The sequence below is a fragment of the Grammomys surdaster genome, unplaced genomic scaffold (genome assembly GCF_004785775.1).
Source record: "Grammomys surdaster isolate TR1022 unplaced genomic scaffold, NIH_TR_1.0 125996, whole genome shotgun sequence".
In the NCBI taxonomy this organism is placed as follows: domain Eukaryota; kingdom Metazoa; phylum Chordata; class Mammalia; order Rodentia; family Muridae; genus Grammomys; species Grammomys surdaster.
Window position 1 is genome coordinate 4,961,276 of NW_021620812.1, and position 23,417 is coordinate 4,984,692.

At 38.8% G+C, this 23,417-nt stretch overlaps 1 protein-coding gene across 1 annotated transcript in view; it reads left to right on the forward strand.

Annotated features, from left to right (window-relative positions):
* The window catches only part of Lrriq3 (leucine rich repeats and IQ motif containing 3), an 89,198-nt gene that overhangs the window by 17,044 nt on the left and 48,737 nt on the right, over positions 1–23,417 (forward strand). The window contains exon 4 of the mRNA XM_028754335.1: positions 10,014–10,147. Within this exon, the coding sequence (XP_028610168.1) occupies positions 10,014–10,147 (134 nt within the window). The remainder of the gene's footprint in view (positions 1–10,013; positions 10,148–23,417) is intronic.

Sequence of the window (23,417 nt, forward strand, 5' to 3'; positions counted from 1 at the left end):
TGCAGCCCATGAGGGACAAGGCCAGCTCTGCTCACTCTGTTCTCACATCCTTGCCTTCACCATTAGGGCCAGCTGTGTTGCCCATGGCAGGTGCAAGGGTACATGCTACAGCCAATTAAGAGGCAGGGTTAGCTATTCAGCTTTCCTGTGCTCTCACCCTCAATTGGCTCACCTGAACTCCCTTCACCAGAGACACTCTACTATGCTGTGTGCTGCCCATGTGAGGTGCAAGGCCCACTCAAAGAAAAATATTTTTAAGTAGACACATGTTCTTGTTAAACAGAAATCAACATTCAATTAATGGCAAAGAAGAGATGATATATCTTGGAAGGCAGATGATCCTTTCTTTCACAGATTATAAGTACAAGAATGATAATCAAGTATTTAAAATCCATTGTTTTTATTCTCACAGTGAATAGCAATCAATATATAAGTATATCCATGTAGTTATCCAGTAATAATTGCATTGCTCTTTGTTTCTTTGTAAGATTTTGTTTTTTAGAGATGAGAGTTTATTAGTTTTACCAGACTGGTCTGATTTCCTCATATTTTGTAATCCAAGAAAGTTCATTTTTATTTTTAGCATAATACTACTTGTCTGTATTATAGCAAAGAAAAGAAACAGGCTTATGTGAAAGTGGGTGCAGAGGTCTACTTTTCTGAAATCATCACTTATGAGGGATATGTAGGAATGCACACAAGAATATCTTATAACTTGTTAGCAAGATAAGCTGGTCTTAAGATAGTAGCTAAATATTTGAAATTCATTTATTTCTATATGCTAGCTACAAAATGAAACTATAATAAAATTTATAGTCACTCAATATGAACAAAGAACAATAACAACAAAAATCCACTCCTTAAAGGTTTGTGACCGAGTGCATCACAGGGTAAGAGGGGGCAGAGAGAGCTTAGTTTTATAACAAAGCTACGCCCTCTATAACCAGTTAATCCATTCATGTATGCAGAGCCCTCAGAATCGACTTATGGCTCAAACCAGTGCCGTTAGTAGAACAATAACTTGAATGTGTGGATTGTTTCTAACATGGGAAATTTGGAGGATATATTCAAGCCATAACATTTTCCTCCACTCTTCATTATGCCTTTATGTGAAAATACATTTATTTCAACTCAATAGTCCAAAAATTAACCCCCAAATCCAAAAATCCAGAGTCTCTTCCAGATCAAGTCTCATCTAGGTTGACTGGGATATCCTTGGAATTTAAGAGGAAGTATCCATGTGTCCATTTCTCTTAAGGTCTGTGTGCCTACATAATCAACATAACATGAGCATTTCCTAGACTTATAGCTTACGTCTAGTGATGAAGTCACATCCATGGTTTAGTTCTGCCAGGAGGAACTCTATGATCTGATTTGAGGAAAGTCTTAAGGTGCCTAAGCAGTGCAGATTTTGAGAATGTCATAATGTCCTTTAAAACTGTTCTGCTGATAGAGTCTGCACTATGGTGGGAGCGACAGGTTCAATGATCCTTTTATTAGGAGTAAGAGCTGGTTTCTAGCTGGGTGGTAGTTGAGCACACCTTTACTTCCAGCGCTTGGGAGGCGGAGGCAGGAGAGTCTCCGTGAGTTTGAGCCTGATCTGCAAAGTGAGTCCAGGAAAAAAAAAGAGTTGATTCTTAGACCAGACCATGATTTCCTCTGCAGTACTTCTTTCATTCTCAAACACGGGAGGAAGTAGAGATTTTCCCCATTTTTTTTTACTTTGTCTCCCTTTTAGTATCTACTGTCTTCAAGTCATTATCTCTTCTTGAAGTATGATGTCAGTGGCTAAATGCAACAAAAAACACAGTGTTAATGTGTCATTGCTTTGTTCTTCAATCAGAAGCCCCAGCTCCTTTTTCTTAAGTCCGTATTCCATAAAACCCTCAGGTATGTTTATACTCCAAATGAAGCTTTGGTTAGTTTATGAAGATGTTAGTATAGCTCCTCTCTCCAATACCTTTTCACATTCCATCTGAGATGTCACAATGACCCGTCTCCATTTTTTATTAGCATTCAGCTTCAGAGACTGTATGTTTTAAAAGCATGCGCTGCCCTTGGCTCAGCCTTGATGATGTCAGATGACTTACCTTGACAGAAGAAAGCATGGAAATTTTACAGACAGGAGGCATCAAGTTCCAGGAGCCAGGCTTGCTTCTTTTGTAATAATGTAGGACTAAGGAGGGATTCACTAGAATCCTTTCCTGGCTAGTCGTATGAGTCACCTAAGCACAGTAATGAGGCCAGGCATCCTAAGGGCTCTCCTATCTCCTCTATCACTGGCATTCTGATAAGTCAGCTGCTCAAGGTCAGATACTTGGATGATTCTCAGGAAAACTTTGTCCAAGGTACATTATGTGCAGGTTTAGTGGAGTTTAAATTAGCATGGTGATGTCCTCCCATCACAACAGCATGCTCTAAGAGTGTGTCCTAGAAAGTTGAACTTATTAGCAAAGCCATTCTACAGTTAAACCATTAACTCATTTACCCCATAATAGATGAGTGTTTTTAATATATTCAAGAAGGCAGAGACTTCATGAAACAATCCCTCTCGGTGATCCTATCTTTAAATGCCATTAACAAATATATTTGTGAATTCCTTCAAGTCAGAGAATTTCCTCAGTTGTTTCTTAACATTCTTAAATACTGGGGTTAAAAGAGGGAAGATAAACACTTCACCTCACTGACTGCAATATTTGATCCAGGCCTAGAATCAATGAAACGTGTGCAGCTTTCAAAGCTGAACAACCAAAGTACAACTGTTAAACAATGTCCAGAATCATCAGTGGTGTTTCATCAAAGGAGGGGCACAGGTGGCAGACAGAGTGTATGTAACAGCCATTAGGGAGATCCAAGTTAGACAACATTGTCTTTTCATTTGCTTTGTTTCTGATTATTTTAAAATACAAGTTAAATCAGTACAGATATTCTGTTCTTAAAGAATGGATAAATTAAAGAAAAAGTACTATCACCAAATTCTGATAAGAATACAGAGAAATCTCTGGGAAGGATTTTGCTAGTCTATTTTAAAATTGATTATGGAATGATCCTGTGACATACTAGTGGCTCTCAGAATTTATACCAGAGAAATTCAAGTCTTGCAAAAATAGATGCCTAATGAATGTTTTGAGCAGTTTCTTCACAGTGGCTGTACAAGATGTTCACTATGATAACAAAACTCCTGGAACATGAAACAATGGGGCTATTAAACTCACAGTCCTGGCAGCTATGGGAACTCTGCATTATGCTGAACGGTGGAACACACATAGACAGGAAGATTACGCTCAAAATGAAAAGGGAAGAGCCCTGGCTGAGGCCAGACTCAGGTTATGCAGTGATCTGCTTAGAGATACTCTGTCCCTTCTGTGATCAGTGCAAGGATTTAAGGATCCATACTAGGCACCAGCTCTAACCTTCACTTCCTATGCTACATTGGGAACAAAACCTTCAATACATGGATTCTTGAAAAAAAAAAAGCCATCCTCCAAGCCACAGCTACCTCCATTGTGGGAATACCAGACATTCTCAGTGTGGGAATGGTTCAACAAGTGGATTCACCCTTACAATGTGATGATATGTCTATACCAACCTAGATGGGCATCTGGAAATGCAGTGTTAGCTATGTGTGTAAAAGCATCTCATCAATAGAGAACAAAATTCCTATAGCCCACCACAGTACATGTTGATCTTTATTCTGGACCTTCTGTGAATTGTGTTATTTTTATTCTCTGTCCTAGTTCTATAGAGCTTAATAGAGCAAGGCCCTCCAGTATCAAAGTGGCCACCAAGAGAACTTTAGAAATACTAATTTAAAGTGCTACAAAAAATCTTTCTTGTAAATGTATAGAATTCATAAATATTTATACCATTTTGTGTTATGAATACGCTAATCGAAACAGAATATCCTTTTCAAAGGCATGCAATGGTAAAATAGGTGCGGTTTAGTATATTTGAAACAACACATGATTATGTTATTATGTTTTATTTTATTCAAATATCCCAAGAAGCAATGAGGCAAATTAGGAAATCCTGGTTAAAAAAAATGCTCACAAATGGAAAAAATAAGTAAAAGACCTTATAGACCAGATGCACATGTAGAATAAAAATTTTAAGTAACTACAGAAACTACTTAGAATAAGAAATTGACTGAAAATGATTGCACCCTAGATTTTTATGCCATTTGAATAGCATACACTTTTAGAATTAGCTTTTAAAGCTTTCCTATTGTCAACATGTAAAGTAGATTGCATCTGAGTCACGTGACAAAGCCTTGTTATTCTCTCTTGAAAAGCTTCTCTATACCTTATGCCAGCATTAACACTAACCTTTACAGCTCTGTATTCTATTAAGAAAAACATTTATTATTGTGCCATATATCTTATTGATTTTTGATATTTGTGTTTTAAAATATATGTTCTTTGTCCAGATTTTATTACAATTCGTTTAATTAGACGAAGCAATCATCTTTTTTGCTAATGTTTGCATTTCAGAGCTTATGTTACTGAGTAGACTGCTTACTTAATGCCTCATTTCCTGTTAATTTTGTGATAGATATAATAGTGTATTCAGAAAAATTTAAAAAGCCCGCATCACTGTCACTTTATTTAATGCTATAAACCTTTTAGGAGGTAATCTTGTTTGGATGGCTGCAGTGATTGAACTACTACTCCAAGCACTTTATCAACAGCCCAGTGAGACAGCACCATAGAAATAGATAGGTTTTCTAGCACAGATCAAAGAGCTAGTAAGAGTTGGGTTTGGTATCCAAGCTTTTATACAGCCAGAGCTCCACTGATGGAGTTAATACATGGCTTTTCTTTGAAAAAAGAATGATTCCACTTGCTTAGATATCAAAGGGTTTGGGTATTTGGATAAGTCACCACTGACATTATTGTTGGCATTTTGCAAGGTAATTGTCCAAAGGCTTTGGGAAACCTAAGTGTTACTCAGTCACTTTGTGAAAATATTGAGGAAAGAAAAAATACAAAATAGAGTCAAAACCTAGGGTATCTATGCACAGATCACAATGACACAGAGAAATTAATGCAAACTCAATAAATGCAATGAAGAAAAAATGTAAAAGCTAGGTCTGGTTGCTTATACATACAGACTAGTACTGGGAATGCTATGAGTTCAAATCACAGGGCTTCATATTGAGGTACAGACCAGGCTGAGCTACAGAGGAAGACTGTCTCTGATGGAAAAGCAGTGAGAAGATGGGAGTGAAGGGTGTAAGAGAGGAAAGAAAAATGGTAGAACATATCGTGAATACTGAGCAAAGTTTATGAGATTAAAAATATTCAAACGGTTTAGTTCTGGTTAAAAATAAAAAGAAAGCATAAGTATTTGTACTTAAGATGCTTTTTTTTAATGTAAGAAATCTCTGGGCAAATAGAAGTGTTGGCATTGTTACTGAGCAATTGAGACAGGAGGAGGCATTTGCAGACACAGAGGTGTTGAAAGAGGTTGACAAATTGGAGTGGCAAAAAGTGGTTTAGTGTTGTTGGAGGTTAGAGGACATGTTTGAGCATGTCAACAACACAGTAGTAAAATATTAAATGTAAGACAAGGAGACAGGACTTCATCTTGTAAAGTCCTAGGGAGATATTTAAGAGTTTTACATTCCAGAGGAATCATTCTGTGTTCTGAAGAAAATGACCTTAAAAAAGAAGACAAAAGATTTACACATTTAAAATTTAGTGAGTTTGTATAAACATTTTCTGATACACATATCAGAGAAGTGTCAGAGTGCAAGCAGCCAGCACTCTGGGGAAAGAAAGCCATTTTATGAAGTGGTTATGGAAACAAGACAAAGAAAACAATTCTGATTGAAGTGAGAAGGTCCCAGTTAGAGGCTAGGTGGCTGATTCTGATTGGTAGCTTTCAGTTAATTTTATTGTTTATGATGGGCTTTGCTTTATTCTCTTGGGAATTCAGAGTACCAGAGCCATCCTAGTTTAGTGGTTCTCAATTATTATTATTTTTTTCTATCAGAGTGGTAGGGTAGAAGAGAAGAGTTTTCTCATTAGCCTATAAAGTGTGATTTGATTCATTGGTAGAGAATATAGAGCAGACATCCTTTAGAATCCCTGGATGGGAAGGGATGAAATATTATTAACTTAATTGACATGATGAAGAATGCTTTTAATGTCCTTAAAGACAGCACAGAATGAAGTGTGCATTGGTTGAAGAAGGAGGATAATGGGCTCAGCTTTTGATATATAAGTGGAGAAGTGGAACTGGAAGTTCATTTTATAGGCTGTAATTTAAGAGGTAATTCCTGACAGGAAGTGTAGTTGTGAGGATAATTTGCGTATGGGAGGCAGAGAGATGTAGCAATGAAGATGAGAATCAGACATTAGCAAGGGAGTGAAAAATAAATAAATAAAAAGAAACCTTAGCTGTTTGGAGTTTGTAGAAGAAGAAGAACCATAGTTCAGACTGGCAAAAAGAGCAGAAGTAGATTATAATACCATCTCAGCTCATTAAAAGAATTGAGATAAAGAGTGGATTCCAGTGCCTCATGGCTGTAATCCCTGCAATCAGGAGGCAGAGATAAGAGGGTGAGAAGTTTATGGCTACCTTGAGTTATAGAGAGACTCTTGTCTACAGAAGGAGGAGGGGGTTAGGGAGCTCCCTTAGTGGGTAAAATGCTACATACATACATACATACATACATACATACATACACACGCACACACACACACAATATATATATATATATATATATATATATATATATATATATATATATATATATCACATGATATCCTGAGTTTTAGCCTCCAGAACAAACCTAAACAAACTTCCAGAACAAACTAAAAGCCTGTCAGTAGTGTATGTCTGCAATCCTTGTGCACCTATATTGAGATGAGAGGCAGAGCCAGGAGAGTCCTTGGAAGCTCATGTGCCAATTGGCCTCATGCATGCAGTAGTGAACAACACAAAAAAGTTAGCCTCAAAACAAGGTGGAAGTTGAAGACCAATACCCAATGTTTCCTCTGACATTCAAGCACATGAACACTCATTCATGATCACATACATATATACATACCATACATTCACACACATCTTTAAAAGAAATAAATAGGTCAGTGTAGAGTGACAAAAGTAGAGGGGCCAGGATAAAGGAGAGTCAGGAGAGGTGAAAGAGAAAAGTGAGTGGGACAAGAATAGATTGATTGACAATGTCCAATCAAACTTGAGGGCCTAAGATACAGATTACTTAGTAATGCTGCATCCATTTGGCGTCCAAGTGCCAGTGATAATCCAGAAGATTTACCAGTGTCTGTCTATGTAAACTGAAATATTATTTAGCTATGTGGTGAAGACAGATTAATGCAACTGTCTTATGATATAAGCTTGCCTGATCACAAAAAATTAGGATTTGGTTAGCAGGTCTATTTGTTGGAAAGGGGTTGCTAGAGAGGACTGCTGTGGTGCATAGGAGGTGGTGACTCTATGCTCTGCAGAGGTCTGAGGGGATGGCAGAGGGTTTGGATTTAGAGCTTAGCATAAGAGGGTGAGATGAGAGTGGGCTGACAGTGGATGGGAGAACGTCTCATTCTGAGACTCCCTCAAGTAACACTCTTAGAGAGAGACAATGTTGGGATTCAAATCAAGATTAGACCAAAGTTCATATGAACAGGGCAAAGAAAGAATATGTTTGGCTCAAAAAATATCTTGTTATAATAGATCAGGTGGACCAAACAATTTCAGCACATTATCAATAGATAAATTGTGAAGTATGGAAAATCTGTATCAAGGAAAATCCATAACAAATCTAAAGTAAACACACAGGGGATCCAGGAAATTTATATAAAGCAGTGGTCAGAGAAAGAATGCTTTACTGCCATGAGCCATTTTGTGATTGCTGGGTCTGCTAGCTAGTTTTGTGTCAACTCACTGGAGAAGAGGGAACCTTAGTTGTGAAAATGGCTCTGTAAAATCAGCCTGTAGTCTTAATTAGCAATTGATGTGGGTGGGCCTAGTATATTGTGGATTGCACTATCCCTGGGTAAGTGGTCCTGGTTTCTATAAGAAAGCAGATTGAGTAAACTATGAGGAACACTCATGCCAGCGTGCAGCACTTCTCCATGTCCTCAGCACCAGCTCCTGCCTTCGGGTTCCCGCCATGTTTGAGTTCCTGTCCTGACTTCCTTCAATGAGATGATAAGGTGATATTCGGGTGTAAGCAGATGGTATTATATCATGGCAATAGTAAATCCAACTAAGACACTGGGGTTAGACAAAGCTCGAGACTCATGTACAATGGAGGAATGATGGTATGGTGCTGTCTCAGAAGGAGACTATGATCAGATCAACATCAAAAAGAAGGAGCTGACTCCAAAAGTCTAAGACCTTGAGACAGTAGCTGAACCACATGCAAGTACTAAGATATCTGTGGAAAGCTTTGAAATTTGATTCACAGTAAGTGCACAGGGATTAAAAAGAGGGCTTTTGGGTAGACTTAGAATGGCTATTTGGAGAGTAAAGCTAGGTGAGACGGAGCAGTGAGGAAACCTCTAGATGATGAAGAATAAACTAAATATTGTGAGCCAAGCAATCTGATGCTGCTCTTCAGTGGTGTCAGAGAACTGTAGAACACACCAGTGCTGTGTGCTCAGACGAGCACTGTGATATCTCTGCTTTGACAAGAGCCTGTGTGGCGGCTCAGAGGAAGGGATAGGAACTAAGTCATGGGTCACTTCAGAGTGGCTTGTTCACGTTCATCTATTTTTTACTACTGTTTTAGAAGAAAGCAAACTGCCCAAATAAAAAATCCTGATGATCTTTAATGAATATGAATTCAGAAATCCCCAATGCTTTCTGACTGGGTGAGTAGCTTCTAGAAGGATAAAGAAAAGTGGATTAGTGGAAAAGTGGAAAATCCACTTAGAAAAGTGGATTTTGAATGCTTGAGGACTGATAGTTCTTAGGATTAGGTATATTGTGTAAGAGTTTTCTTCAAGGGGGCTTGTTAAGGCTCATTGTGTTTTAAAAGGAAGCATATTAAAGTTCAGGAAGTCCCTGAAACACACTAGATACACAAGCCTAGCCTTCCCTAAGGTTATGTCAGCAGTGAGGACTGCTGAGGAGCCTCTTCCAACCAGAGTCTGAAGAGACCCAGACCAGCAGAGCTACCTGGAATACATGCTGTTTGTATATTATCACAGGAGCTTCATGCTTCTAACTTTTGGAATCTGTCACCCATGTTGGTACATACTGCTGGTGATGCAGCTGCCTTAGCCTCATCCTGTTCCTGTAAATAACCTCATATCCTCACTCCTGTAAATAACCCCAGTAAACTCATTGGTTTCCTCAGTTGAACATTTGAGTTTTCTCTCTAGTTTGGGTAGGCATTTGTTCATATCTCCTTAGAAATAGGATCACCCAACAGTGCCTTACATTAATGCAAATATTTTATTTCTAATGTACATGAGTAAAAGTGACTATATTTCTAACTAGTAAGCAATCAATGAGACAGAGTGAGTCTGTGACCCTAAAGTCTGGAGATTTGCAAGAAGACACAGTGCATTTCCAAAGAAGAGTATCCAGTAGCACAGTTGAGCTGCACAGCTCAGAAATTGGTAAGAAGATGCTGTGCATTAAAGGAGAGTGTCAGATAGCACAGCTGAGCTGCACTGCTCAGGGGAGTTGAGCCATTTCAGTGATCCTGCCAGCAGCCCCTTCTTTAGAGTGCACACCACAATCCACTCTTGGGTTTAATGAGGCACCAGTTCATACCATACTTCCCTGAGAGGAAGATTACCAAGGTTCCAATTTCAGGTCTGTTTCTAGAATAGAAAGGAGGCTATCAAGGATCTTGTGCATTGTGCAGAAAATTAAAATTATTTGAAAATAGTAATGTTTATATTTTAATCAATACTAAAATATATTTACTGTTTAACTATGATGTTGACAAGAGTTTGCTGAATGTTTAATTTATATAGATATCTCTGGGCAATGCTTTAATGAAAGATAAAAGTTATGGGTAAAATTTTTTTATGCAGGGTACATCCTATGAAGATGAAATAAAAAATATCAAACATATAATTTCAAGTATTAATGAAATTCTGGCTCATAATTCACCAGTGTTGATTATCCAAAGGTGGATACGTGGTTTCATAGTTAGGAAACACTTAAGGTATGTTTCCTTTTCTTTACCATTTGAATGTTGAACTGATGTAAAAATAACAAGGATAAGAAGTAAGTTTTCCAATAATTTTCTCTTATGTATCCTGTGTTCTTAAAAATGATATTTATACAATGCTTTACTTGGTTTTAAGGAAAATGCCATATTATGATATATAATCAAAATTTGATGCTTGCATTTATATTTACAGAATCAGAATTTGATGCCTTTATATGATAGAATGGATATATACACTTGTATATATGGCTACATCATAGTAATGGAAGCCATATATACCTTGAGAATATAAGAGGAATTTAGATTTTATTGGGGTCTTCAGATAATACCATTAGGATTGTATCTTTGGTCTCAGTGTTAAGATACCTTCTGATACTGATGTGACATGGGATAAAATTCCTTTTCTCTGGAACCACCCACAGTCCCAGCACGTGAAGGCAGAGTTTACGTGTTGTGGGAAGGAGTCAGCTATGAACAAACTCTTCTGTGGCTCAGGTCAAACTGATATGATGCCTCTACTTTAAAGACTTGCTCCATTAAGCACATCACTTAACTGCTTCAAGGCAGAGCTTCATCTGTCAAATGCAGTGCTTATGGATTGGCTTGTAGGAATTGAGGTAATGAATAGCATCCTGGCATCTAGCAGAAATAGCTGCTACTTTTTTATTAGCTGCTGCTTTAAAATGCCTTTCCCATTGTTCTCTGGGGCTGTCTGCATTATCTAGCTCTGTGGAGAACATGCCTTGGATTTCTCATTCCTTCTTCCTTCCTTCTTCCTCAGCATACAGGATATCCTCCTCAGAGTAGAGCTCTAATCAGGTTCTCCTCCAGCTCCAGATCCTATAGTGCCTCTGAATTTGCCTAGGAGCAATGTCTTAATCACCACCTCTGTTCTCACCAACACAGCATATTACACCGCAGGCATCATCATTATTGTCTGCATCAAGATGGGACTGGAAACTTCCCAAAACAGACTCAGTACCTGTTTTCTGCTCTGTGTATCTAGAACAAAATAGTGCTTGCACCATTGAGTGCTCAAAAATGTTCATGGAATTGATGAACACATTAATAAATAAAGATACTGTGAGATCTGGGACCAAGAAACTCTTCTGGAGAGTTTCTATGGGAGAATGAGTGCAGAGGAAGTAACTCAGTGAGTGATCAGCCACAAGAGAAGCAGAATGCAGCACAGGGTCCCCTCTAACCGAAGGACATTAGTCCCTGGAAATATCTCCAGGTAGAAGATATTTGCATTTCCCATGACAATTTTCTATTGAAAAGCCCCAATACCATACACTTCTCTGAAATCCCATATGTACACTAAACCTAGAATCTTGTATGTTTCCAAGTTAAAGTTTTCCTGGTTTGTGGGGTGAAGGGAAGTCTGTGTTTAATCTTAGCAAATGGACAGTGGCATATATCTAACATGGATGTTAATCAATGTGCAGCTCATGGGGAGAAATGGGTACATCTACTTCATGTCTGAAGGGAAAGCGTTCGATCTTGTGATCTGGTTCATATCTCAGGTCTTTGTAGCAGTAACACTTGGATGTGATAGTCAATTTGCATCTGTATTGTACACCACTTAGCTGTCTGATGTTGCTCCCCAGTGGTGGCTATGAAGAGAAGGGCTCCAGTAGATCTGTCCTGTCCGAACTGTGATCATCTGTTTTACATACTCTGACTCTTGTGCACCTTCTGGTTTCTCTTTTTACACCTGTCATGGAATATCACCAAAGACCTCCAATCCTTTCAGAAATGAATGACATTTGTAAAGTAAAAAGTAGAAACCAGATGTGCTGTGTGGCAGTTCCCCAACTCCTAAGCCATGTCAAGAGGCTCAGCATAAATTGGATGGTTGTTTCCATGACTTCATGTGCTAATCTATCACATAGGGTTTTTCACTGTCTTTGTTGAGCACTATCCTTCTCTTCCTCCAGGAGAATTATGATTATCAACTTTTCAATAATTTCATATACCAGCTAAACCTTACCATATATAGAAACACTTTCAGAATTATGGTGTACACATCACCATCAACCGTGTATTCAGTGAAGCTACAGATCTACTGGATGTTTTCTGTTTAGATTGAAGAATGCTGAATAATAGTTGTTCAATTTATTGGTACGATATGGGCTGCTTGTTTAGTAATTTTATCTCATTAGTTTTATGAATATCTTATTTTAGTCTATTTTTATTGGAGCATTTTTGTTGTGTTTACTGGCAGTCACATCCCTTCGCATTTGGTCTGAATAGACTTTAAGATACCATTGCCTTTTCTGCACTCTGTCCTACACTTGCCGAATTCTAGCTGAGAGTTGCTTTTCTAAGTCCAGTGCAATTTCATGCTATCTTATAGTTCACTTCATAGCAGTATGTTGTTTATTTTATTCTAACTTGGCTTTTCTCTGTCTTGCTCTCATTGTTGAGAGTAATGCAATTATCCTCCATTTTCTGCATGTCCTTTATTTTGTAGAGATCTGTATGGCATTGGATGGAGTTTTTTTCTTTTATTTTGCCCATTTAAGATAAAACTAATTATCCTGAACTTTAAGGAGAAGCCTTTATGTTTCCAGTCCTGAAACCATGCCCTCTGTTGTGTTGGGGTATCTAAAACTCTGTCCTTCTGGGTGTTGTGGGTTGGGTCCTGCTCCCCTTTCTGCTGTGAACCTGTCACCTGTATCATGGTTCTCATCTTATCTTTGGTTCCTTCCTCTGAACAATCCCCTGAATTTTGTCTCTTCCATTGAATGTGTAGTTGGCAATGAAGGCACACTGGGAGGGTATTTCTGTTTTCTTTCTCTTCATCATTTGTCTGAGTTCTTCCACCTGTCTCCTCCTTTCTGAGCTCCAGAAACTTACAGATACCTTTTTTAAGCTACCATCATTCATATTTTATGTATTCAGAAAATAACTTTTTATACTTAAAATATCTTATAGTTATGAGACTAACACTTAAGAAAACTGGTATTTAAGCATAGCTAGAGTTTATAGATTAATTCAAGTAACTGATTTCAGGTAGTTGAACATTTCTTATGCATAAAATACATAAAAGAATCAGGTATAGTTACAGAAAGACACAGTTTCAGAAAAGTAAAGGTCATTTTATTTAGAAAAGACTGTGCTATTATAGTGTGTACTTTGTGTTTACAATTTCCTTTGACAGACAGGGATATATGGGAGAGCCTTTTGAATACTAGGCCTTTAGTTAATTAGATTTTAGTTGAGGTCATCATTTTATTATTAATAAGTTTAAGGGACGTGCTCTGTATCCCAGAAAATATGATGAAATGTATTAATGCACATATAGTAATGTGGTAAGAAGACAATATATTGTATTCATAGTAGGAGTAAATTAGGAGACCCTATAATCATTACTTTATAATTTTTGAAAACTTGATCCAACTTGATATGTTCCCAAAGAACAAGCAATGGATTTGATCAATTATTTGCTTGATTAATTTATGTATAACAAAGTTTCCCTCAACTGTGACTGAGGAGAAGCATAAGTTTTCATTTTGATTTTTAGAAAAGAATTACTTTATTTATATGAATACACTGTCACTGTCTTCATATATACCAGAAGAGGGCATAAGACCCCATTACAGATGGCTGTGAGCCACCATGTGGTTTCTGGGACTTGAACTCAGGATCTTTGGAAGAGCAGTCAGTGCTCATAACCACCGAGCTATCTCTCCAGCTCCCTCATCTTGATTTTCTTTCTGTTGAAGTTTATAGTCAAAGAAGTTGAGATTTGTGGCTCCATCAATATTAAGGACCTCCAATACCTTAACTGTTACTCCACATTCTGTGTTCCATCATCACAGTCACTTACGATCCTCAGTGGTCCAGCCATTATAGTCTTCTCAATGACTGACAGACAACAGAGGATCAAATTGGTCCTGCCCTTCAAAGTCCGTGATGTGTTCTATCAATGCCCAAGGAAACTCTGCTTTCCAAGTCCTCACGTGATTGGCAGAACCTCTCTGATACTCCATGGGAAGGTCAACTGTTATAAAAGGCCATAATTTTATTTGAAAAGCACTATTTTCTCTCTAACATAAAGTGATTATGAAGAGATAGAATGGTGCATAGATCCAGTGGGGCAGCTTGAAAGTCTTCCTGCCCTGTGTGAAGTAAGAAAAATAAGATGGAACAATTTGTACCATGGGCACATGACACATATTCATAACACAGCATGACAGGGATGTCACCCAGACTCATAGGAGCTCATCATAGCAGTGCACTAGCAGAGAGTGGTGGTAAAAGCTTGTATTCCAGAGAAGGGGGAGAGGGAACTGGGCCCTGTCAATCAGTTATGTTGCATAACACATGGAAAGAAAAGACAAAACCATACTTAGTATGTTACTCACTTGATTGTATTTATGGAAAGAAGAAAACTGATATATTGAAGATTAAGCATCTTTCTAATGAAAAGAGGAAAACAGAAACTGCATTCAATGTGAATGTAAATAGAGATAAAGAAAATACAGGAAACTAAAGAAATGCAATGTAAATATACAATGAACAATAAGAAAATGTATATAAAAATCAATAGTCTAGAACTGGTTCTTTTTAAAGAGCAATAAATTGATAATACTCCTATAAGACTAATAAAACACAGAGAGAAAAGAAATAAAAGACAGCAAGGTGATAAAGGGGTTAGGACAGCAGACACAAAATACAATAAGCAGTTACAACATTGTAACTGTTTGGTACTCTCTTGTGAGAAATGGATGAGTTCCCTAAAAAAGGCTTAATTTCCAAATTAATCAAAGAAGGTATAAAAGCACCAGATATAATCAAAGACATTGAGTATATATTAGAAATATTAGAGGATGCATGACTAGATGACTTTAATAGTCATGCTATTTCTCAAAGTTCTTAGAGAGAAAAAGAGTACATGGTGCTTGTTGTTGATTTGAATGGTCACACAATTGCATGAGAATACTAAAGGAATGATAACTGTAGGCTAGTCAGTCCCGAACACAGATGTGAAAGCCTGGAAATAATAGAGCATTAGATTCAGCAGTGCATAGAAGGGATAATAGCCTTTAAGCAATGTAAGTTCATTCCAGGAATACAAGCTTATTTTAACAGAAATAGAACGAAGGAGACAAATCATTTTTGATCTGTCCATCTCAGTGTCAACTGAACCCTGTGCAAACTGAACCTTTTGTGTCTATGCTTTAAAAGTCCTATCTTATTGTCCTTATTTTGCACAGGTCAAAACACCCCAGATGGCCCATGTGACCTTTACACCCCCCTAATTCTCTCTTTATTACTTTTAGATTGTGTATCTAAGTGGTACCAACCCAATCACATGAAAATTTGAAAATCATTTTCCTTGGGTATTGATAGGACACATCAGGAAATTTGAAGCGCAGAATCATTTTATCTTCTGTTAGCTGTTAATTATGAGGAAAAGTACCTGCAAAGGACCAGAGAGCAGTCATCACTAGCTGGGAGTCATTCCTGACAAAAGCCAACCAGAATATACAGCATTCAGTCCTAAACAAATAACTGTATTCTGTCTTTGGGTGTCAGCATTGTATCTCTCAGAGCAGACCATGGCATGGCTGTCTTCTACCACATAGTATATGTTAGGAAACATAGGAATTGAGACTCAGAGCTAAAGTACCAAACAGGATTGACAGAGTAAACTCAAGGATGGATTATTTTCATGATATAAAATGGATCAGTGAAAAAAATGAATCAATGTATGGTCCTATAAGAAATTATGAGTCAAAACACTTCAGGATACAGATGTAAGCAGGAACTTTCTGAATAGAATAGGACTCCAATAACCCTGGAAATAAGAGCAAAAACTTACATATAGGATTCTATCAGGTTCAAACACAAATATAAACAAACCTAATACACCACCAGCAAAATTCTCTTGAAGAGTAAAGGGAATGGACAATGGAATGGGGAGGCAGAGTACAGAATGGGAAGAGAAAGTTCTGCCAGCTATTCATCACTCAGGAGGTCCAGAGTACATAATGAACTATACATGCAACACACACACATTCATATTCTCTCTCTCTCTCTCTCTCTCTCTCTCTCTCTCTCTCTCTCCACCAAATAATCCAGTGAATAAATGGATCAATGAACTGACCATATAATTTTCAAAAGAGGTAAAGGTGACCAATGAGCACATGGAACAAAAATGTTCAAAATTTTCACCCATCAGGAGACACAGATGAAAGCACCATGAATTTTCATGTCAACCCAGTCAGCATGGCTGTTATAAAAAACAACAGATTTTATCAAATACAGGTGGGCAAAAGGACCCTTGTACACTCTTAGTGAAAGTGTCAACTGTAGATGTAACAGAAATGAGTACGGGATTTCCTCCGTCTCACAAGATTCAGGGGTAACCTTCCTAGGGATGCACCAAGGGTCTCTCAGTCAGCCTGTAAAATAGATACCAGCACATGCACATTTATCACACTTTTAGTCAGAATAATAAAAGTTATGGAGTTAGTCAGGAGGCCACTGAAAGATTAGTGGATGAAGAAAATGGAATATATTCACAGTCGTGTTTTATTCACTGCTAAAGAACAAGAAAAATTATGTCATCTGTAACACATGGTAGAATTTGAGGTAATCACGTTGAGAGAAATAAGAATGACTCATGAATATAAGTGTTTCTATTCTCATGTAGAAATCCTGTTTGAAACAATATAGACAGGAGAATAGAAGTGACACTATTTGCAAAGTGGAAAGGGACAAGGAAGTGTAGGGAAATTGGGCAGGAAAGGGGAAGGCGAGTGTGACCAACACATAGGATAGCACATGCAAACAGTCGTGAGACCCAGCCTTTTGTGTAATTGGCATATATTGATAAAGATTTAAATAACAGCATTCTAGAATGTAAACAAATTCAAACTTGGACTTATTTTTAATAATTCAAATTTTGGAAATAAAAACTCAGTATGTTGGAACTGTAATCTGTCCTTACACCTTAGTGGGTTTCTCAAAAACTGCCCTCAACACAAAAAAGACTCAGATGGGGAGAGCCTACAGATAGTGATAAATGGGATACCTCAAACTTGTAATCTCATGATAAGGGAGCTTGAGGCAAAAGGATTTAGGACAGCCTACACTATCTCTAAAAAACAGTGAGAAGTGTGGATAGCATTGGAGAATGCATGTGTCTGATAAAATCTGCCTCTTAACTTTTATTAGTATTAAGCAATTCTAAATACTCCATCTTGTTTATGTAGTTATATATATTATATACTTAAATGTATATTTAAACTTTTTTCTTTTTCTGCTACCACTGTATAGATCCTAGGAGATAAATATTTATGAGTCAAAGTTTTATGACAGGGTGATGATATTTTACAAATATTTGTTTCATCAGCATGGGACAGCATCCTACACCTAGATATTCAATTCAAATATAATTCTGAAATGTAGCTGCACTTACAGTTTTTTTTTTTTTTTTGGTTTGGTTTTTCGAGACAGGGTTTCTCTGTGTAGCCTGGCTGTCCTGGAACTCACTCTGTAGACCAGGCTAGCCTCGAACTCTTGAACTCAGAAATCCACCTGCCTCTGCCTCCCAAGTGCTAGGATTAAAGGCGTGCGCCACCACAGCCTGGCCACTTACAGTATCTTAGTAGTGACATTTGAAAAACTTTAAAAGTGGTACATCAGGCCTAGGAGTGTGCAGCTCATCAGAGGTACCCTCTTCTGGTAACTGTAATGCTGTGCTCATGAAGCTTGTATCTATGGTGTATGTATGATGATGATGTATCATCATCAAAACAAGAACATGTCTTGCCCATCCTATTTGCTGTCTTTTTGTCTTCTTTTGATATAGCAACAAGGCCCTCCCTAGTGGTACAGTTAGTGTAGGACTTTAGGACTATTAGAAAATCCCTGCTCTTCATAAGTTAACTAGTGTGGGGCCTTCTATTCCAACAACATCAGAAAGACAAAGACAAGTAAGTATTAGAGTTCCTGAAGACAGTGAGACTTTTGTCCTTGTGGTTTTAGCTTATTCTATAGAACAGTAGTTCTCACCCTGTGGGTAGAGAGACCCATGAGGGTCTAATGACCCTTTCACAGGGGTTGCCTAAGACCATCACTTTATGGATGAGGAACTATACTAAACATGAGGAACTATATTAAACGGTCACAGCATTAGGAAGGTTGAGAACCACTGCTCTAGAAAGTATAAATTCAGGAAGACATTGAATTTGCTAAAGATAGATTATGTGACTTATGGCTTACCTTTCAGGAAAATAGATAAGAATATCCATTCTCCAAAGTTGTGCTTACATTGGAGATAAAAATGTTCATTAATACAGGCTTCGTACTGATCTGTAAAATGTAAATCAAATTCAGGTTAGGGTAGACCATATTATCACCACAGGCGGGCTGGTTTGGTGTATTTAGTGAGAACTGTGTATTGCTAGACTGCATATGGAGTGCCCTCCAGGGGCTTGTGTGTTGAGGCTTTGCCTTCAGCTCAATAGTGTTATTGGCAGATGGTGGAAGCTGAAGAGAAGCTGAGCAAAGGGAGCTCATCTTGAGGGTTGGTATGCTTGTGATTGGGGATGTTGTGTGCTGCTCTTTGGAGAGGTCTAAGCAACTGTCTATTCATAGCAGAGTGGCACCACTGACAGAGAAGGAAAGAGTTCACTGAAGTCTGGCATCCTAATGCATTTCTTGGGGTTACTTGTAGGAGTATGGGTTCAGGAGAGTGGGACACTCAAAGCATATACACCACTGAGCAAGGGGTGACAGCTCATGAAAGCTACAGGCCTGGAGCTTCATGCACAACCCACAACCCCTCTCATTCACCCCAGAGATGTCTCTTATCTAATGCTCGTGGAGCCTTCATGTAGAACCTGATGAGTCTTAACCTTTTTAGCTTCCTATGTTATAGAGTTCTGTGAGCTTCTGGAAAGTTGGCTTGTGAGTCTCTCCCCGCCCCCTCTTTACAGGAAGGATTGTCTCAATTCAGAGGAAGCAGTCACATAACAAGGGCAGGGAGGACTTGAATTCTTTCTTGCACTTTGCTTAGCAACCACTGAGGTGAGCAGCCTGGTCCCCATATGCTGTCCTGCCATGATGCTCAGCTTCAAGTCAGGCCCAAAGCAACAATGCCCACTGGTCAAGGATTGAGACCTTTGGCATTGTCAGCTAGAAGCAATCTGCCTTCTAAGTGGGTTTTCATGTTGCTTCCTACTTCAGGTGCTCTGTCCTCTTCATCTTATACTTTCCCCTAACATCCTATTGTGCTTCTACCTATATTGCAGCATTCTCTTAGTAAACTTAAAGATTGTCTCAAGCACATAAAGTTATATGTTATAGTGACAGAGATCTGATTAACATGTCCTTGTACACATTCGTTGATGCTTCCGTGTTTCCCTGAGCCTCTAAGGCACAGTGGAAGAGAGTATGTGCATGTGTGTATGTGTGTCCAGATCAGTCCAGCTCAGATGGCACCTAACTGACTGAAGGTACTGCAAAAGTTGATATGGCCTGAATTTGAGGAGAAGGGGTTTCATGGTTTTAAATTGTCATAAAAATGAAAAATATGCAAACACCATAATACTTAAAAGCTTAAAATACTTGGTCCTTTGATTTCTAGAAAATGCAAGTGCTCAATCTTGATGTAAATGCTAAAGTGGAGATAAGAGATGACCCCTGACAGGACTGGCATCCTAGACCTTGATGTAATGCTAAAATGGAGATAAGAGATGCCTCCAGCCAAGCTGCTGTCCCTGTGGGGTGTCCTTGAAGATGAGAGATGACCCCTGACATCACTGCCTTCCCTGTGGGGTGTCTTGTTTTGCTGCTTTCTTTTTTCTTTCTTTTTTTTTGTTTTTGATTTTTTATTGGATATTTTATTTACATTTCAGATGTTATCCCCTTACCCCATTCCCCCCAACCAGAAGCCCCCTATCCTATCCCACCTCCTGTTCTATAAGGATGTGCCCCCACCCATCCACTCCCACCACCCCACCCTCGAATATCCCCACACTGGGCGTCCAGCCTTTATGAGACCAAGGATCTCCTCTCCCACCTATGCCCAACATATACATATACATATACCCCTACATATACAGCTGGAGCCATGGGTCCCTCCCTGTGTGCTCCCAGGCTGGTGGATTAGACCCTGGGAGCTCTGGTTGGTTGGTATTGTTGCTTTCCTCATGGAGCCTCAAACCCTTTCAGCTCCTCCAGTCTTCTCTCTTACTCCTCCATTGGGGACCATGATCAGTTCAATGGTTAGCTGTGAGCATCTGCCACTGTATATGTCAGGCTCTGGCAGAGCCTCCAAGGAGACAGCTATATCAGGCTCCTGTCAGCATGCACTTCCTGGCATCCACAACAGTGTCTGCACATAGGATGGATACCCAGGTGGGCAATCTCCAGACGGCCCCTCCTTCAGTTTCTGCTCCACACTTTGTCTCCATATTTGCTCCTTTGAATATTTTGTTACTCCTTCTAAGAAGGACCTAAGCACCCACACTTTGGTCTTCCTTCTTGATGAACTTCTTGTGGTCTGTGAGTTGTATCTTGGGTATTGCAAGCTTCTGGGCTAATATCCAATTATCAGTGAGTGAATACCATGTGTGTTCTTTTGTGATTGCGTTACCTGACTCAGGATGCTATTTTCTAGTTCCATCCATTTACCTAGGAATTTCTCAAATTCATTGATTTTAATAGCTGAGTGATACTCCATTGTGTAAATGTACCATATTTGCTATATCCATTCCTCTGTTGAAGGACATCTGGGTTCTTTCCAGCTTCTAGCTATTATAAATAAGGCTGCTTCTGTTGTGTGTTGCAGTCCTCTGAGATGAATATGAGGATTGCTTTAAGCCATGAAGAAACTTTATTTTTATGATTTGTATTTTGGCAGAACATTAATCAATTTAAATTTCTTTAACTGTAATGTTTAAAAGTATAAGAGGCCTCATGCTAAGCAAATATTTTTTCTGAGTTATATACAGTAACTTAGAAATTAAAAGTCCTAGCATGTGGGCAGCTGTTGGTAATACTCTGAGGAATTTAGACCCAGGTCAGGAAGACACAGTTAGAGTATTATTGATCCATCAAGGTTAAGGTCCCATTGCTTAGAGAAAAAGAAAAAAAAAACGTTCAATTTACCAATCAAAAAGCCCCCATTAGGGATAATAAATAAATAAATAAATAAATAAATAAATAAATAGTAACTGACTATGAAACCAAGTCTTTTCTCATTAACACCCAGTGTAGTGAACACTCTTAAGTGACATATCAGTAGTTTATAAATGACATGGCAGACTTAAGTGGCAATATTACGATTGATAGGAAATATAAGTCACTTCGATTTAAGATTATTCTCAATAAAGATTTATCCTATATGCAATAGTATCTTATTGGAGATGCTTTAACTTTCACCTCACGTAACATGGTGCTGGTTACAAGCTTGGCACAGTCGTTATTATGTTGAGGTATGTTCCTTCCACCCTAGATTTCTGGAGAGCCTTTATCATAATACTTATCTCAGTACAGATTCATTCTTGATCCACTCTAGTAACGTGTTGTTACTTTACTTTTTGATAATGGAATTCTATTTTTTTCACATTTTGCCTTAACAACTCTACCTAAAAAGCACTCTCCTTATATCTACACCGTTTCCCCTAGAAACTCTAGCGTTACTTGGCTCTTTCTAGAGTTGGGCTGTGTTGCCAGCTCTTTTCAGCATGGTCAATGCTCTTACTTGTCAGGACAATTTCTAGTGTGCTCTGTAATGTGTTAAGGTGCTATGCCATGTGCAGGATTTATTTACTGAATGTCTTTTGTTGTTGTTGCTTAAACCACTTTAGTTAGTGTATGCTTCCCTTGAACCATGAAGCACTTTGCTTTGCTACCGTGACCAGCCTATGTGTAGCAGCTCAACGCTACCACCTTCCTTTTTTCTACAGCAGCTGTAGGTAGGCTTAAACATCTCACAGTCTATCCAGTCAAGATACTTCACTTTGCACGATCAAATCAGCTGTGTGATTTTATGTTCTACTCGGATCTCATCCCTGGGGAAATCTTTGTGTCTTTGCCTAGAGCAGGGACAAGAGGTGAAAGGACAGCTTTCTCCCAAAGCAGAGCCCTGAACTCTGCCTGCCACCTCAGCTGGCATGGTAGCACCAGCCTATATGTCTCTGAGTACTGGAAGTCAGTGTTTGCGTGTTCTATACCTCACGCTCCTGAGCCAGAGCAGAGAGAGATAGGTTAATCCCACACAGCCTTTCTTACTAGCCAGCACCTCTGGGGCATGAGGCTCAAGCCTTTGTCATCTTGCTGTGAAGCCCAGATGTGGTTCCTGGTAAAGAGGCCGCTGGTGTTGGAGGCCTTTACCACTCACATAGACTTGTCTCCCATGGAACTACACTGGGAAGAGTATGCAGGTAGTGGCTAGACTGGTACTTGTCCTCACATTCCAGACCTGGATTTTCTTAAGTAAATGCCCTCTTCTTTTAGCTTGTGAGTTTTGAGAATTCTTGGAGCTCTTTACCTGTTAATTTTTACTAGTTATGGGGTTTCTCTCAGAACACTCTGTCTCTATTCCAGAAGTTGTCTACCCAGCATGGCCTCTGCTCAGAGCTCTAGAATGATTTTCAAACTCAGTGGCTTGCCTTTCAAACAGGCCAAAGGTGGTATTGTCTCACAGAGCATCTGCCTGGTCTCTTGCCCTGACTGGTTTCTCTGCACAGAATGCTGTTCTCAGTATCTCACGATGATGTCCTCAGCCTTATTAATATACTTAATGCTTGGTTTGTCTTTATTTAAGTCACATAGGCTTCATGAGATGCAAACCTTTCTCTTCTCACAATACACATTGGGGCATATGCAAAATCATACTTCTTCTACGAGTACCCATGCTTTCCTTTATGTGTGACAACTGGCTGACCATGAGAGATTGCATCACAGGTTTTTCTCCTGGATAAACATGTTCATCTAGCTGCATCACTGCCTGCATTTGAAGTTGAAGCCCCAGGAAAGCATGCAGCAGCTTAGTGTGCTCAAGTGCTTACTGTGTTCTGCTTGGTTTCATACACTTCTTTCCCCATGGGCTCCATACATGTGGAACAAGATGGAACAGCTTTGCAAAGCAGAGCTGCCCCTCTAGAGAGGTCAACTGCTACTCTGACCTATTAAACGTTTTTATTGTATCTTTTTGTTTGTTTGTTTAATCTGATTTGCTTTTATATTTATTTTTATTCACTTTATATCGCTGTGGCAGCCCCACTCCTGTCCTCCC